The sequence below is a fragment of the Ipomoea nil genome, unplaced genomic scaffold, assembly GCF_001879475.1.
Source record: "Ipomoea nil cultivar Tokyo-kokei standard unplaced genomic scaffold, Asagao_1.1 scaffold1026, whole genome shotgun sequence".
Taxonomy (NCBI): Eukaryota; Viridiplantae; Streptophyta; class Magnoliopsida; order Solanales; family Convolvulaceae; genus Ipomoea; species Ipomoea nil.
Window position 1 is genome coordinate 1,998,313 of NW_017617454.1, and position 17,873 is coordinate 2,016,185.

General features: G+C 34.4%; 2 protein-coding genes across 3 annotated transcripts; both read left to right on the forward strand.

Moving 5' to 3' along the window:
* The first annotated feature begins 5,090 nt into the window (after nt 1-5,090).
* Nucleotides 5,091-8,451, forward strand: LOC109180518 (upstream activation factor subunit spp27-like). The gene is made up of 6 exons (XM_019330144.1): nt 5,091-5,604; nt 6,030-6,144; nt 6,237-6,411; nt 6,982-7,050; nt 7,415-7,581; nt 7,996-8,451. The coding sequence occupies exons 1-6, from the start codon at nt 5,231-5,233 to the stop codon at nt 8,113-8,115; spliced, it is 1,020 nt and encodes a 339-aa protein (XP_019185689.1). The 5' UTR covers nt 5,091-5,230; the 3' UTR covers nt 8,116-8,451.
* A 5,868-nt stretch (nt 8,452-14,319) lies between these two features.
* LOC109180166 (myb family transcription factor EFM-like) lies at nt 14,320-16,304 on the forward strand. 2 transcript variants are annotated; one of them, XR_002054044.1, is made up of 7 exons: nt 14,320-14,656; nt 14,732-14,901; nt 15,011-15,296; nt 15,383-15,459; nt 15,539-15,946; nt 16,155-16,157; nt 16,205-16,304. XR_002054044.1 is itself a non-coding variant. In XM_019329647.1 (5 exons), exons 1-5 carry the CDS (start codon nt 14,440-14,442, stop codon nt 15,767-15,769), a joined length of 981 nt encoding a protein of 326 aa, XP_019185192.1. In that variant the 5' UTR covers nt 14,320-14,439; the 3' UTR covers nt 15,770-16,016. The 2 variants fall into 2 exon arrangements, 1 of the variants encoding a protein (XP_019185192.1); XM_019329647.1 differs by lacking the exons at nt 16,155-16,157; nt 16,205-16,304 and having other exon boundaries at nt 15,539-16,016.
* The last annotated feature ends 1,569 nt before the right edge of the window (nt 16,305-17,873 follow it).

Here is a 17,873-nt window from a genome sequence, read left to right on the forward strand (position 1 = left end):
ATCCCCTGATCCGTTATATTTTAGGGCTAAGATTGAACTGTACAGTAGCTGGACAGCTGGTTAGGGTTTGAAACCTATCTAATAACTAAGGGAGTGTTACTAGTGGATCATAAATAAAAATAAAAATATATTTTAGTATATTAAAAATACATTAAGAGTATATCAGTGAGTATTAGAAGTACATTATTTTGTATAATATACATTTAATACATAAATAATGTATTTTTAATTCTATAATTATAACTAAGTTCATAACTTGCCATAAGAGAAAATTACACTTTTGGTCCTATGACTATAGTGGAGGTGGTAATTTCAGTTCGTGACTTTTAAAATTAACAGATTTAGTCCTTTTAGTAAGCTTTTTTTTTACACATTGAGTCCTTCCGGCTAATTTGTCGGTAGAAATTCGCTGGAATGTCTATTGGATTTGTTTATTAATTTTTTCAGAGGGATAAAATCGTCCGTTCAGGTCACAGTGTTATTAACCTCAGAAGAACTCGAATTATTAACGAATGTATAATTCCACAGCTTGAAAAGCCCCAACTGCTGCCGCTGGAGCAGATACAGAGCCCGCAACTCGGACTCGCGCATGCAATTAAACGAAGCGTCGGTTTTAATATTGGCGACTCCAGTTTGGAAGACGTCCTTAATGTCGGTGGCGAAGTAGAGAATGAGAAAGAAGAGGGGAAGGACGATAGCTATGAGGTAGCCGAAGATTTCCCCGGTTCTGATTACCACCCGGTTGATCGGAAAAACTGGATGGGAGGCCTTGACCCTGCCAAACTTCGTGTCAATCAGATCGTCTAGCTTGGGACTCACGATTCCGCCACAAACAAGATTGGAATTCATCTAATTTTTCGTCCCTTCGCGCAGTGCCAATCCTTATCAATCTACCAGCAACTGGTCACCGGTGCTCGCGTTCTTGATATCCGGGTTCAGGAGGACCGGAAAGTGTGCCATGGAATTCTCACAACCTACGGCGTTGACGTTGTCATCAACGACGTCAAGAAGTTCCTGTCGGAGACCCAATCAGAGATCATCATCCTGGAGATCCGTACCAGCCGGAAGTTAAGCTTGACTGCTCCGTTGACCAGCCGGAAGTTATCGACGTGAACCTGCCAGGTGGGAGCTCTTTTGAACAACCCATCTCCTTTGAGAATCTTCCCCAGTTCTGCGCTCACTGTGGGATTAATCGCCATGTTACAGAGGACTGCCCCCAAAAGTGTAATTTTCGGCTCATTTTATTGTCATATTAGGAAGCTTTCGAACTCAGAAGAAGATTCAAATACATGCAAGTTTCAGGCTTTCAGCTACGACATTCACCAAACTACAGTAGCTTCAGAACTCTGAATATTCAGGCTTTCGGATTCAATTCTAGTTTTTCATCGTCTTCGTTGCCGGATTTTCCTCTGCGAGTAGCCGTATAATTCTCTGAAGCAGCTTTGTGACGGCGGGATCGGCGGCCATTAGCGCCACCGACGCGCACAGAGTGTCGCAGCGGGATCGGCGGCGTTTATCCTCTTTTTTCTCAAACAGAAGTGACCATTTTACCCCCGAAAAAAATTAATAAACAAATGACTATATTTTTCCGGCCAAAATCTACCGGCAAATTGGCCGGAAGGACTAAATCTGTGAAAAAAACACACTTAAAGGACTAAATTTGTTAGTTTTAAAAGTCACGAACTGAAACTATCACTCCCTCTATAGTCATAGGACCAAAAGTGTAATTTTCTCTTTGCCATAACTAAGTTAATGTTTAGGGTCAAGATTGAATGGTTTAAGTTTCGAACTTACCTAATAATAAGTCAATGTATTATATTTTTATGAACGGTCACAGTTCTAAACTAATAACGAATATATTATATTTTAAAAATTGTTAAATTTTAAAAATAATGAATATAGGGTGTGCTTGGTTCGCACATAGGAATCGAAATCGGAATGAGTATCAAATACTTGGTAATGGTAGTGGGTTTTGATGAAAGTATTTAACATGTTTGATAGTAAGATGGAATGGAAATGGTTACTAATAGTTGTGCTTGAGAATTAATAAGGGAATAAACCCTTATGTTATTTGGGTATGAGTTTTTCAATTGATGGGGTATTTGAAACTATAGTAGTGTTTTAAAAACCTATCAACCAAACAACAACAATCACTTTCATACCCATTCCTATGGGCAAAACCCACCAACCAAATACACTCATAGTATATTATAGAAACTAGGTAATAACTAAGGGTGTGTTTGGTTCACACATAGGAATCGGAATCGGAATCGGTATCAAATACTTGGTAATGGTAATGGGTTTTGGTGAAAGTATTTAACATGTTTGGTAGTAGGGTGGAATGAGAATGGTTACTAATAGTAGTGCTGGAGAATGAATAAGGGAATAAAATCTTTATTTTATTTAGGTATGAATTTTTTAATTGATTGGGTATTCGAAACCCATAGTAGTGTTCCAAAAACTTATCAACCAAACAACAACAATCATTTTCATACCTATTTCTATGAAAAAAATCCACCAACCAAACACACCCTAAGTTAATGTTTAGGGTCAAGATTGAATGGTTAATGCTCGAACTTACATAATAACAAATTTTGAAAGGCGAGTCAAAATCAAATTGTACAATTAAGGTTAAATTGTAAGGTTATGAACTTTATATAAATCATATTTATAAATTGTGAACTGTCGATTTGAATTTGGAAATCAAACCGGATCAATTGTGTCCACCTCTACTTATCCATATCAACAAATTATTGTATGGATCATGGTGGCATGATGCACTATGTCGACCATAATAAAAAGTACACGTTTACTATACTGAAAGTACATTATGACTGTATTAATGTACATTATTTAAAATAATATACTTTCGTTGAACAAAAATATACATTTTTAATATATTATTTGTATATTGAATATATATTATTTGATAGTATGTTCCACACAATAATGATTAATCTATATCCAATAGTTGTGCAAGTTTATTTTCTTGTTTTTTTTTTTTTTTTTGGGGGGGGGAGGGGGGGGGGGGGGGGGGGCTACCCAACTTAACTAATGCCTGCTAGCTGTCGTAGCAAGTGGAACACCTTCCTTGCACAGAAGTTCACGGACCTCATCCGGTGGGTGGTTGAAGTCCATCCAGTCCCAATGTCTTCTCGGTGCTTGTTTGGCCAAGCAGTCAGCAACGATATTCTTCTTACGGGGTATAAACTCAATACTGACTGACCAGTCCTTCGCTATCCATTGTTTGCTCCACTTGACTAGAGTCCCACAGTGCCCCAACAAGTCAGGGTTTCCCTTAATCCGATTGACTGATTGCTTCGAGTCGCTAAACACATGTATGTTTCTCTGTCCATGGTTCCACGCCCATTTAAGCCCCAAATAGATCGCCCATAACACAGCCTCGGTTGCATTTGTGGTCTTTGTCATGCAGTTGAAGCCTCTTATCCATTCCCCGTTGTGATCTCGCAAAGCACCCCGCAACCTGTCATGTTAGTTACATGGGAGAACATGGCGTCATTTGTTCAAATGCTTTGTCATGCAACCTGTCATTTGTTCAATTCTCTCTTCATATCCAATAGTTATGTTGTGCAACCGAATGTACCATGCGCATGGTGCATACGATTCAAAACGACGTCGTTTTGATTAAAAACGCGCGTCCCACTTTAAAAAAAAAAAATTCAGGTTCGACTCTCAGCAATAGCATTATTGTGGATATATAGTTATGAAATTGTAGATATATAGTTATGAAATTGTGGTTATATAGTTATGAATTTATGGATATTTAGTTCATTCATTGTGGATATTTAGTTCAATCATATATTGTGGATATTTAGTTCATTCATTGTGGATTTTTACTTCATTCATTCATTCATTGTGGATTTTTACTTCATTCATTCACTGTGGATATATAGTTATGAAATTGTGGATATGTAGTTATGAAATTGTGGTTATATAGTTATGAATTTCTGGATATATAAAAATGCTATTGCCGAGAATTGAACCTGATTTCTTCTTTAAGTGGGACGCGCGTTTTTTTTTAATCAAAACGGCGCCGTTTTGCAACCGTATGCACCTTGCAAGGTGCATTCGGTTGCACAGCATAATTTGCGCTTCATATCTTGTCAATTAGTATTGGGCCTAATCTATTAAAACCATCATGAAGACATTCTTATAAGCCCAAATTTACAGGCCTATTAACAAGCATTTGGATCCTTTACCAATTTGGGTCGTTATATCGTAGACCACGGTGTACATACACCTCGGTCAAAATGACACCGTTTCTTTAAGTAAAGAAATGGCGCACCGTTAGTTTTAACGGAGCGTGTATTTTTTTGTATGTTAATTACCAACTGACACTACAATATATATATATATAAATCGACACTGCCTCACGTATTATTTTTATATTATTAAATTAATCTGCAGTTACATCAAAATAATACTATAATTGTTGTGAAATGAAACTGCAGTGTATATAAAATGAAACTGAATAACATTTCACATATTTGAATGTATATTGTACCATGAAACTGTAATTATATCAAAATGATTATATAGTTGTGTTTTAATAAAACTATAGTGTATATAAAATGAAATTAAATAGCATTTTCACATATTTGAGTCTATAAATATCAAATGAAACTGTAATTATATCGAAATGAAACTGTAATTGTATTGAATTGAAACTGCAGTTTATAAAAAATGAAACTGAATAACAGAGCTACTTTTTGCAGAAGGGTGCGAAACGGCAAGAAACAAATACTGTTTATTTTCATTAAATAAAATGATGTCGTTTTGATGCGCAGTGCACGATATAATTTGCCTACCAATTTCCAACCAAACAAAGGAAAGGAAAAAAGAAATAACTTAGCCTGTACTCTGGGGCAAGGGTACTTTGATTTACCAGAAAGGCAGCCCTACGTGGCTTCTAAAGCACGTGAAAGGCAAGACGGATGAGGTCTTAGATGTCATTTCTGACCAAACCAGCACAGCTGGGCCTTCACTTTCACAGTTTCAATCTCCCGGGAGCAATTCCCAAAGCAACTGAATTTCCATAACTGTCCTTCGCCAGTTGACAACAGAAATCCCACGTGTGACCCTTACCCCACTAAATCCATACCTTTCCTCTTCCATCCACCGGAGCCCCAAAATCGGTATTTTCTCAGCGTCCCAAATTCCAGACCTAACTTCACCCAAACGTCACCTCACACACTGTACGGACCGGAAAATGGTCTCCGACGCGGACCTCGTCAGCCGCCTCAGGGAGTTCCTCAGCACGTCGGACCTCAACACCACCACCAACGCCACCGTCCGCCGCCAACTCGAGGCGGACTTCGGTATCGATTTGTCCGATAGAAAGGCCTTTCTCCGTGAACAGATTAATCTTTACCTTGAGCAAGCTCAGGCGCAAAATGCGGTGAAGGAAGAGGAGGAGCGGCCTGTGGAGGAGAGTGTCCGCGGTGGAGAACAGGAAGACGAGAAGGAATCGGCCGCGGCCGCGGAGAATGAGGTGGAGGAAGGAGAAGAAGAGTCTGAGGAAACGGAAGAAGAGGAGGCGGAGTTGAAAAAAACTAGTAACGGAAGGAAAGCTGCAAAGAAAAGGTGTTTATATCAATCCACTCCAAACACACAGCTTTCTGCGTTTGATTATTGAATTTGATTTACATAGCGGTAGCCTGCTTGTGTTTGTATATACTTACCAAAGTTGTATGGTGCATTTGCAAGTTTAATTGAAAGAACCTAATCTTCATGCATGAGAATTGAAGTTTTTCTGTCCTATTAATGCTATAGTGATATATGAGAGGATTTTAGGCATTGTGGGAACATGCAATGGTGATTTGGTTGAAACTGGCACAACTAATGAAAATCATTCTCAAGTCATTTGGTATTCTTCAGCTGAACCAATGCAAAGTGTCCTCTCTGAGCATATGAAGAGATTAGATAGTTTTCCCTCTTTTTGATTGAAGATACAATTCTAGTGAAAGAGCTGAACTAATTGAATGTCCGTATGATTTCTCACTTACTAGGTCCAAGAAGCAGAATAAAGAGGTCAGTAGGAGAGGTGGTGGATTTACCAAACTATGTGGTCTTTCTTCCCAACTTCAGAAGTTCACCGGGGTACCGCAAATGGCAAGAACTCAGGTGTCTCAAAATTCATAATCTCCTAATCGGATTCTATACAACTATACAAGTAGTTGATATATAACACCGGGCTTGTATTACCATGTATTCAGGTGGTAAAGCAACTGTGGAACTATATTCGGGAAAATAATTTGCAAGACCCATCTAATAAGCGGAATATAAATTGTGATGATACATTGCGTGAACTTTTTGAGGTGGATGCCATAGACATGTTTCAAATGAACAAGGCCCTATCAAAGCATATTTTTCAGTTGGACTCTGATGGGGGTATTACTTTTTAAATTTTACTTCTGATGGAGGATTTGGTTTGTATCTCGTTTAAATTTGCTTCTTGTCAATCTGTTATCTGCTTTTAATAGTAAATTATTGTGGTGCTATTTTAAAATACTGAGCTTGAGCTATTTCTATAATGAAATTGCCAGGCATTCTCATATATTGCATCTATTGATTCAAAGTATTGAGCTTTGGACTGTATTTAGCTATTCATATCCCTTTAAACTGAGTTGACCCTCGTATCACTTGCTGGCCTTTCTTATGCTACATATTTTAGATGTTTAACCATATCCTTATCCTCTATTAATTTTTCTTTTAGAGGTAGCAAGCAGTATATGCTTTAAACTTAGCTTAGCTTTATTAGGAAATAATTAGAAATTTAGAACTGTGATCACATAAGCAATTTGTATCATCTATCTTGTTCTGTATTGTATCCTCTTCACATAAGCTTATATCATCTTCAGTGTATTATGATGAGTGAGTTCCTTGGTTACACATTTGCTTTAATATGTATGTTAAAAGGGGGAAAAGTATGATCATTGACCAATTTCTGTAAAAATGCAGCTTCTGTGTCAGTTAATTCAACAGAATCAACACCAAAGGAAAAGAAACGGAAGAAAGAGAGTGATGAAGGTGAATATGTGACATGCTTTTTTTTTTTTTTTTTTAATTATAATTATTTCTTTCTTGGTGTTAATGCTCCAAACAGTATGCATCCTTCTGGAATTTGGTGTTAATGCCCCTCACCCTTAGTATTCTTTTCTCCTTAGGGGAGGGATCACTCAACTATGTTTGCAAAACACCATATGCAAATTATATGCATTTCTTTTTTTATCAAAAAATTCAAACTCCAAAAAGTTAGTTAGATTAAAGCTTAGTAAGTATTACTCTGTATGATTCAAGTGTTTCCATGATTATATGATTGAGTTTTCACCACATGGGACACAGTGACACACACATTTGTGAATCTCTTAATCGATGCCATATCTCAATATAGATTCAGATGAGCCAAAGGGTGGGGAAAAGCGGCAGAAGGGAGGGATTCTTGCTCCACTTCGACTCTCTGATGCTTTAGCGGAGTTCCTTGGTACTGGTGAAAGTGAATTGCCTAGGTCCAATGTTATCAAGAGAATATGGGATTACATTAAGCAAAACAACTTGCAGGTATATTTAGCCTCTTTTTTTTTTCTTTTTTTTTGAAAAAAAAATATGAATCCAATTGTCCTTGCAAATCCAATTGTTTGCTTGAAAATTAATATAGCTTGTTTAACATTTGGAACTAAACAATTCTTCAGTTTGGTTGGTCAGGATGTGCACTGGACCCAACCACCCCCAACCCCAAAATTACTGTGTTTGTTCTCCTAAATAAACTATCTATGAATGAGAAAGATACTTTTTCACCACATTATTTAATTGCAACATTTGTTTGAAACACAAGACTTCTTTATATTCAGCAAAGTACATCATACAATTTCTTGGCTTATCATTTTCTTATTGTACTCCTGGAGTTCTCTTTTCACCTTATCCATTTAGATCCTCCTATTTCTGCTGTTTCTCACCTGTTTCTTTGCCTTGAAGGATCCATCTGATAGGAGAAGAATAATATGTGATGAGAAGCTGAAGGAGCTCTTTAATGTCGACACTTTCAATGGATTTTCGGTCTCAAAACTCCTAACTAGTCACTTTATAAAGACGTAGCAGTGAGCTGTTGGACTGTCCTCAATGGATCTTGGAATTTTGCGTGGAGTTCAAACTGCAACACTAACTGTTTTTTGGTAATCTCATGTAATTTATTACTACGAATAGTGTTGGTTGGATGTGGGAAGAGGGGGGGTCTGGTGAGGGGGAGATAAAGAACTCCTTTCAGTTCTACTGTCTTCCTCTGTTTTTCAAGTTTGTTTTCTAATATAGATTCATCCTTTGGAAAACAATGCGGCAATACTTACACGCCTTATTTTTTTACTTTGCTAATGTATTATATTATCATACACCTGTAAATTTTACGAGATATATGGAAGCTGAATATGGCAAACAGGTAGAAAATTAGCCATAAAAACTACTGCATGACTGCATGTAAGTGTGTGTTGTTTATGTGTTTACTCTTCTGACATGATAGCCTACAGGCTAAAGAGTTTGATGCAAAATAGGTGGCAGCCAAAACCCAACTTGTCACAACTGCATCGAATGTGAAGATCACTGTGAATATATTTCATGCATAAAATCTTCTACCCTTTTGTAGTATTTGGTTTGATTCTTTGATTGCAGCCTGCAGTTCTTGACAAAAGGGCGCAGAAAAAGGAGTGAACCAGAGTGAAGCTTGAAGAAAACTGCAATTACTTTGAATGTATAGACAGCGAGCGAAGGAAGAATCAAAGCCCCGAGATCCTCATTATTGTATGAAGGGTGCTAGCAGCACTAGTTTGTACGTTGCGAATTGATGTCGTTTACGGAAAGTATTGTGTCAAAGGATTCCTCTTTGTGCTTTTTGTTGGTGTACACTTTTTCTTGGGCTATTCACGTTGGCTGTCTGGTGTGGTGGAGTGTGAATCAGAATCACCATCATAAGATGATATACCTTTGGCTTTGGGCTTGGGGTGGAGATAGGAATTCGTGGAAATAATCATCAGTTCACTTTGCACCATCCGTGAAAAATATACCATTCTACACCACTTGTCTCCGTCATCTTCTTTGCCTTCATTTACGACTCACTTATGGGTATTCCCATACTTCCACGCTTGTATCCATCGCAAATTCGGGTGTTTGTGAGGCAAACTACATTTTGTCACCATTAAATCAATGTTAGTTGAAAGCTGAGTTTAAGTAGTTCCAAGTCTGTATTATGTGGACTCCCACTTTCAAATTCTTGATGTAGACATTTTTTTGGGACCCACATGATGAAAATAAATGTCAGGTAGCAAAAGTGAGATAGTAAAATTTAAAAATACATGTAGTAGAACTCTTCCAGTAATGGGTAATGTTATTTCAGATTTTCAGGTAGCTTTTTTTCTGCTAGGGGCACCGAATAACCTTCTTCCAAGTAGTCTTCTTTTTAGTTAAGGGGCAGTCTTATTCTAAGTAACCCTTTTCTGCCAAGACTTTTAGTACTAGGCAATTTTTTCTCAAGTATCATTTTTTTTTGTCACGTCCAAATTTCTCAATGAGAGTATCATTGATTAGTATTTAAATTTAATGACTAATTCAATAACTCAGAGTGTTTCTCAAGTTTAATATCACTCCATAATGTATAAACTACAGAAATCTACCAGACAACAATTAATGATTTTTGATTTTTTGGGTTTGTGGATTAAGAGAATAATCTCAATAACCGGTGGGGGCATATATGGTTAACGCAGGGCCAGTGGAGCAGGAGTTGTTTGAGATACTAGCCATTGCTTTGGAAAGGACAAATATGAGATTCCTTTGAAGACAGATTCTTGTTATCGTGCTCTGTGCAATGTCGTAATAAACTAACCACCATTAGGATAAAAGTAAGGGTGTGTTTGATTCGCCCATGGGAATCAAAATCGAAATGAGAATCAAATACTTGATAATGGTAATGAGTTTTGGTGAAAATATTTTGCATGTTTGATAGTAAGATAGAATTGAAATGATTATCGATATTGTTGTTTGGTTAGGTATGACCCTATAATACAAGAACAAAAAATCAAGACAATTTATTCTAATATAAAGATATTCAAAGCATCAATATGAATAAAAAAAATAATCTAAAAGCACTAATCCAAACTTAAAAATCAAATTACCAATTAGGAAAAATAATGGAATGAAACCTTTATTTTATTAGGAAATGTGTTTTTTAATTAAGGAGTAATCAAATTCTATAATAATGTTCTAAAAACCTGTTAACCAAACAATAATAATAACTTTAATTTTCATTTCTAATAGCTAAATCCATGAACCAAATACACCCTCAGTACTCCTTAAACACAACTAAAGTTAATTAATGACAAGAATATAAGAACCACAACTTGACAAAAGACACACCTCTTTTTCTTGGAGATGTAGAATCTTCTTTCTTCTGCAGTGCTATAAAAAATGAACAAATTTTATTGGCCTCTCGGGCTGTCGGGCATGCCCCTTTGTGGGCCTAACTTATCCTTCCTACAAAAATCCTTTATCCTAAAGATGAGTTAAACACTTGAACGGTCGTTATATCATGGATCGCGGTTAAAATCGCACCGTTTTTTAAGTAAAAAATGGTGCATCGTTAATTTTAAACAGACACTGCCTCACGTATTATTTTTATATTATCAAATGAAATTTCAGTTATATTAAAATGATATTGTAGTTGTGGTGAAATGAAACTGCAGTGTATATAAAATAAAACTGAATAAACATTTTACATATTTGAGTGTATATTGTACAATGAAGTTGTAATTATATCAAAATGATCATATAGTTGTATTTTAATAAAACTATATTGTATATAAAATAAAATTAAATAACATTTTCACATATTTGAGTCTATAAATATCGAATAAAACTGTAGTTATATTGAAATGAAATTATAGTGTGTTGAACTGAAACTGCACTATATACAAAATGAAACTGAATAACAGAGTTACATTTTGCAGAAGGTTGCGGAACGACGAGAAATAAATGTCATTTCTTTTCATTAACCAAAACGACGTCGTTTTGATGCACGGTGCATAATGGAGACGATATAATTTGCCACTTGAACGGAAGAGGTCACCTACATGGAATCGCTAGGTTAATCCACCTAATTTTTTCAATCATTTATAGGTGAATTAAGTTAACACTCGAGAGTATTAAAAACAGCAATGAATTAGATTATGATTATCCGCATATATTGTTGATGTTAATTCATATTGGAAAAAAATTAACTATTAAATATGTCAATTCTTTGTTAGGTGTACTAACATTTTTGTTATGTATAATAATTGTCACTTTTTTTTTTTTTGAAAGGAATAATTGTCACTTAATATTGTTATGATATATTATGATAATCAATCCAAAAGGCACATATTGATTTTATGATTAATCGGTCAAGGCTCAGACTAACATGAACCTACAAAATAATGCAAAACTATAAGAAAGAGCTATGAAATAGAGGAAGAACATGTATATTAGTATGTAAAAATATTAATTGTTTATCTTTTTTTTTTTTAGGGATCTAATGTACAAATTAAGTAAATTTAGACTTCTCATAAATACATGCACGGGGCTTAGCTCAATGGTTTAGTGGGTAGTATTTGGAGTAAGAGACCAAGGTTTAAACCTCGATTGTGGCAGTGTGGAAATTATATTCAAAGTGGACAGATTCCTTGTGTGCACCGACATTTGATCCTGCTCGTGATTTACATCTTCCCACATGCTCTGTCGGGCCAGAATGTGAGGGGCCCTCAGGGTAAAAAAAAACACCTATCTTTAATTAATAATAATATATTGCACTTACATTTTACACAAAATTTTTATGAAACTTCTATTCTGTGAAACTTTATCTATAATGTATATAGTAAGGTGCGTTGGGAATCTATATGGAATTACTAAATGTTTTTTTTTTTTTTTTTGCTTAAATATATCTAAATAAAATAATAGAAAATGAAGAATTGAAGAGTAGTATATATATCTGCAGAGATTCTGGAAGAAACAATTATATTGTGAGTCTTAACGGACCCAAAAAAATACTCCAAAATAAGAAGTTAAAAACGAAGAAAAGCTAAGCAGAATCTGACACCGTAATTGATCCTTTAAGGCCACGTGTCTAGGCTATGTTCCACCAAATATGCGACTAGTCCGTAAGATTCGTACGCCATAGGATCATGTTTTTCATGTGAAAATGATCTCGTATTTGCAACCAAGTCCTTCAAAAATATCAAATATGTCCCTCTACTATCATTTATTTCTTGTTTGAACTAGAAAAATATCTTTAATATCATATCTATCACACCCAATAACTTCTTATCGTTTTCCCCAAATTTTGAGGTTCACATATGTTCACTTGATAAACATACATTGACTCAGGACATAATGACATCTCTCAATTTTGTCCTTTTTTTTTTAATTGAGTATAAAAAAAAATAAGAACAAAATTACCGTCGATTGTTAAATTTTATTTATTTGATACGGCATTTAATAATATAGTTAGGCAGGTCACAGATGCACTCATTTGATAAATTTTTGATAAAATAACTAGAATCAGTTAGGGTACAAGTAATTAATAAATATAAATTTTTATGAAATAATATTACGTGCATAAGTTTGTATATGAAAAATATTTTATCTAATTATTGGGATAATAATATTTTCACTTTGCGCAATTATTTTCTTGCCTTATTATTTATTTATCAATTATTTAGTGTTAATTTGTATCAAAACCATCACTAATATTCTAAAAAAAAATTATGTAATATTTAAAAGGTAAAAAAAAGATAAGGAAAGGGTAGGAATCCATAACTGCTTTCACAATTGATTTTCTATAGACAACATTTTCTGAAAATGATTTTTCATTTAAAAAAAGCATTTAAAAGAAAAGAAAAAAGAAAAAAAGAAAAAAAGAACCTTTACAAAGAATAATCTGTTCACATTAATTAATCTCAAGACAAGTTCAAAAAATCTCAACCCCAAAGGGCAATCATGACTACATATAATTCTATGAATCTATAAGTATTAATTGAGTTATCATGACTACATATAATATAATTCTATAAATCCATAAGTATTAATTGAGTTATTGCACTAAAATTAAGATTCATTATTATATATTACAACTATTATCTTCATCATAGTAAGATTAATTTAAATTATGTCCAAGCAGGATTTAAATTCAAATTGTAATACACTCTTCATTTCATATTACATGTGGAGTTCAATTAACAAATCTTAACTTAAGGTATTTATAATTTAATTTTTTTGTAATACTTAATTTAGTATTAATGTATACAATTGATATATTTGAAAATTAAATTAAAAGTACTATTAAGTATTAAATACAAAAATTAAATTTAAAAATTATAAAAGAAATCGTTTAACGAAAATAAAGAATAATTGAACTTGATAATTAAAATGAAATAGAAATAGTATTTATTAAACTATTCTATTGATCTTATATGTAATTTATGAACGAAATTTACTTGTCATATATATATATATATATATATATATATATATATAAAATAGTGATTATATGAGAACCACCATCCTTATGAGTCTAGGTGCATCAAAAAATTAGATCAAAATATATATTATCATTATCCAATCAAAATTACATATTGGCACTATAAAAATTCTTAGTCAATAATTCATACCCATCAAAAGTTCACAAAGAATCTTGAAAAGCAATATTCGTTCTTTAATTATATTTTTTCCTTGTAACAAAAGCACAAAATTTATTATCCACTTGCAATCACTTAATCACTTTTTCCTAATCAATTTTGATCATTTTTTTTCATTAAATTATAATATTGATATTTTTATATATTGAATGGTTAAAAATAAAAATAACATTTTAAGACACTTAATTATATACCCTCACATAAATAATAAATTTGTGAATATTAACTCAAATTTAATTATTATTTTTTGAGTCTTACTGATTTGGACACAAATTTAATTATTATTTTGTTGATTGCTATTGACTTGGTTACAATATAGTATTTGTGGCTCGACCTCATGACCTTTCACATGAGAGAGCCACTTTGTGTCATCAGACCACAAGATCATTGTTAATTAATTAATTAATTATTAAATATGCTCATTTGTAATTAACTACTAATAAAATGAAAGAATTAGAGTATATTGAACTGAGCCTCGAGACGTTTCCGAGTTAACTCATTTATGCGACGAACCGAATGTGAAAGCTATCAGAATCTTTATGACTTTCACCATCAAGAATCCTCTTCCGTTTCTGTAATCCCATTTTTGCCCTTGTCTTCCTTATCACGCTGACCAGTGTTAATATAAATCCTTCGCCATTCGCCGGAGAAAGAGTATCGGAGGACTCTGAAGAAACCAAAACCTCGGAGAACAAGGTTGAGAGAACGAATGGGTGCCAATGGAAGGAAACTTAGTATAGATTTGAACAGTGAATTTGGCGTTCCTAAGACCATTTCAGATTGTCTGGCGGAGGTGTCGGCGACCGGCGATGTTTCCTTAAAATTATCGAAGCTCAGCTACTTTCTCCACGCTTTAGAAGAGGAATCAAGGAAGATCGATGCGTGGAGACGTGAACTCCCTCTCTCCATGCATATTATCAATTTGGGTATATGTTTTTTGAATTGTTTTTGTGTGGTGATTTGTTGGTGTGATGAGATTCTGAGTATAATTGGTTTTGCAGCGATCGAGAAGGTTAAGGAGGAAGTTTTGCAGGTGAAGAGGAAGGAAGAAGGGCCAGTTATGGAGGAATTTCTGCCAGTGAAAGGCGATTCTGATGAAAGTGATAAGAAGAACTGGATGAACTCTGCTACGCTCTGGAACAACCCTGTCGAGTTTAAGCACCGAAATTCAGTAAAAACTCTGTTAATTTGTAGAGATTTCTGTTCTGATTTTTTTTTTTTTTTTTTTTAATTTGAATTTTAACTGTATTTTGGGTGAATTTTCTGGTTTATTTGTGGAGGTTGAGGACGAAGATATCCAGTTCCGACCAGGGGAATTCAAGAATGAAGGAGGGGCGTTTCAGCCGTACAAGAAAATAGCGGCGGCGGCGGCGGAGAAGGCTGCTTTACCAATTAATGGGTTACCGGCATCTACGCCCCTCTCCATTGATTTGCGTCTCAAAAGCGGCGGCGGCGGCGGAGGAAGCAGAAATAGCCAACCTCAGAGCAAGAAACAACGGCGGTGCTGGTCGCCGGAGCTTCACCAGAGATTCATAGACGCTCTCGATAAACTCGGCGGCGCACAAGGTTTGATTCTTTCTTTCACGATCTGCTGCCCAGTTTCTGTTTTACGGAATTATCTGATAAAAATAGTGTCATATATTGATTGGCAGCCGCCACGCCGAAGCAGATCATAGATATAATGCGAGTCGACGGCCTTACCAACGACGAAGTAAAAAGCCATCTTCAGGTAACCAATCTTCTTCCACTCCAAAAACACATTTTCTATAAAGAACTGCCATTTCTGACTGGAAACCTTGTAATTGCAGAAATACAGACTCCATGTTCGAAGGCTTCCACCACCATCGAGCTCAGTAGAACAGAGAATAGATGCTTTGAAGGTGGCCAAAATCGCCGCCCAGTCTGGGTCGCCGGAAGGGCCTCTTCACTTAAGCGCTTCTGGAAAGGAAATCTCCATGACACTTACTAACATCCCCGAAGAAGAAGAAGAGGACGACATATCTGAGAGTAGTTGGAAGAAGCAAGGACATATTGTCTAGGAATATATATATATATAATTATATATGATGTTTGCAGAGAGGAAGAAAATAGAGAAACCGGACATGAATTAAGGTTTCAGAGCATAGAGTGGAAAGTGGTAGTGATAGGTGCTAACTGTTTTTTTGCGGTTATAGGTAGTGAAGGGAAATCAAACTTTCTGATTAGAGTATTGTTATGTTATAGTTTTTACATTATATATTGACCCCTCTGCTTTCGGAAAGGAATTTAAAATCTCTTTAATTTTTATGAATCCTTTAATATACGGAGTATATATATGTCAAAGTTTATTAGATGAATAGGAAAATTCGCAATCACTAACTTTGAGTTTGTACTAAATAAATTTAATTTTGTGATCTAACGTGCAAAGAAATCACTATTCGTGAGTATGTACGAAAAAAAAAAAAAAAAAAAAGAAGAAAGAAAGAAATGCAGAGCAATCCTCATACGAATCATAAGAAATTGAGCAAATCCAAAGTCAATATCAATTGTTTACAGATGGCAAGCAAATCAAGCAATATTATTACCTGAACCAAACATGAACGTCACAGAAATTGAGCCGAGAGAGAGAGAATGAACTTCCGCGAGAGAGGCTGTCGGCGTTTGGTGTGTTAAATAAGTATTTAAAATGAAACTATCTCACATATTATTTTTATATTATCAAATGAAAATATAATTGAATTGAAATTAAACTGTAGTTATATCAAAATTATATTGTAGTTGTATTGTAATGAAACAATAGTATATATAAAATGAAAATGGATAACAGTTTCACATATTTGAATATATAATGTCAAATGAAACTGTAATTATATTGAAATGAAATTGCAGTGTATATAAAATGAAACTGAATATATTATACAAACATAACTACTTTATGTGAAACGATGCAAAACACATACCATTTCTTTTCATCAAAAGAAACGACACCATTTCAGAGAATGGTCCATAATGTTTTGAGAACCATGGTCCACTTATAATTTGCCGTATGTGAGAGCAAAAGAAAAAGAAACAAGATTTGGGACTTGGGTTTTAAAATTGTAATATATATAAATGGGCTTAAGGTGGGCTTATCTAATAAAAATATCAAATGAGCTAAAATATATTTATTAGACTTGGGCTATTAGCCATGGATAGTTTCATCTTCTATTTTATTTTAAGGCAAATTATTATGTGGACTAGGGTCCACCTTACAAGGTAGATCTGAATTTAGAATACATAATTTACATACTAAATGCTCATAATTTACATACTGACTCAATTCAACATAAAATAGTTGTTATATCGTGGACTACGGTGCACGTGCACCGTGGTCAAAACGGCGCTGTTTCTTTTAGTAAAGAAAAGGCGCGGCGTTTTTGTTAACGGAGCGCGCATTTTTTGGTGTGTTAATTACCAACTGAAACTACAGTGTATCTAAATTGACACTATCTCACGTATTATTTTATATATTATCAAATGAAACTGCAGATATATCAAAATGATACTGTATTTGTGGTGAAATGAAACTGCAGTGTATATAAAATGAAACTGAATAACATTTCACATATTTGAGTATATATTGTGCAATAAAGCTGTAGTTATATCGATATGATCATGTAGTTGTGCTTTAAAGAAACTATAGTGTATATAAAATAAAATTAAATAACATTTTCACATATTTGAGTGTATAAATATTGAAAGAAAGTGTAGTTATATCAAAATGAAATTGTAGTTGTGTTGAACTGAAACTGCAGTGTATACCAAATGAAACTGAATAACAGAGTTACTTTTTTGCGGAACGACGCAAAACGGGTGTCATTTCTTTTTATTAAATAAAGCGACGTCGTTTTGAAGTTCGGTGCCTAATCGATTATGCACCGCGGTGCACGATATAATTTGCCAACATGTTTTTCCAAATATTAATAAATCTAATTAGCCAACACTTACTTTATCTCTCTATAATTAATTTTAATTAAATTAAATCATAATTGTATCTCTCTTCAACACTACCCTTATTCTTGATGAATTACATATGATTATTAGTATTGTTTTGTTTTTTTGGTGTAAACCACATTCTGGACCCCTATTCTAGATGAATTACATATGATTATTAGTATTGTTTTG

Excerpts from the sequence above, each read along its gene's own strand:
- LOC109180518 (XM_019330144.1), top strand. The coding sequence starts at position 5,231 with ATGGTCTCCGACGCGGACCTCGTCAGCCGCCTCAGGGAGTTCCTCAGC. Across the intron at positions 5,605-6,029 it reads AGGAAAGCTGCAAAGAAAAG|GTCCAAGAAGCAGAATAAAG; the intron begins GTGTTTATATCA and ends CTCACTTACTAG. Across the intron at positions 6,145-6,236 it reads CGCAAATGGCAAGAACTCAG|GTGGTAAAGCAACTGTGGAA; the intron begins GTGTCTCAAAAT and ends CCATGTATTCAG.
- LOC109180166 (XM_019329647.1), top strand. The coding sequence starts at position 14,440 with ATGGGTGCCAATGGAAGGAAACTTAGTATAGATTTGAACAGTGAATTT. Across the intron at positions 14,902-15,010 it reads AGTTTAAGCACCGAAATTCA|GTTGAGGACGAAGATATCCA; the intron begins GTAAAAACTCTG and ends TTATTTGTGGAG. Across the intron at positions 15,297-15,382 it reads TAAACTCGGCGGCGCACAAG|CCGCCACGCCGAAGCAGATC; the intron begins GTTTGATTCTTT and ends ATTGATTGGCAG.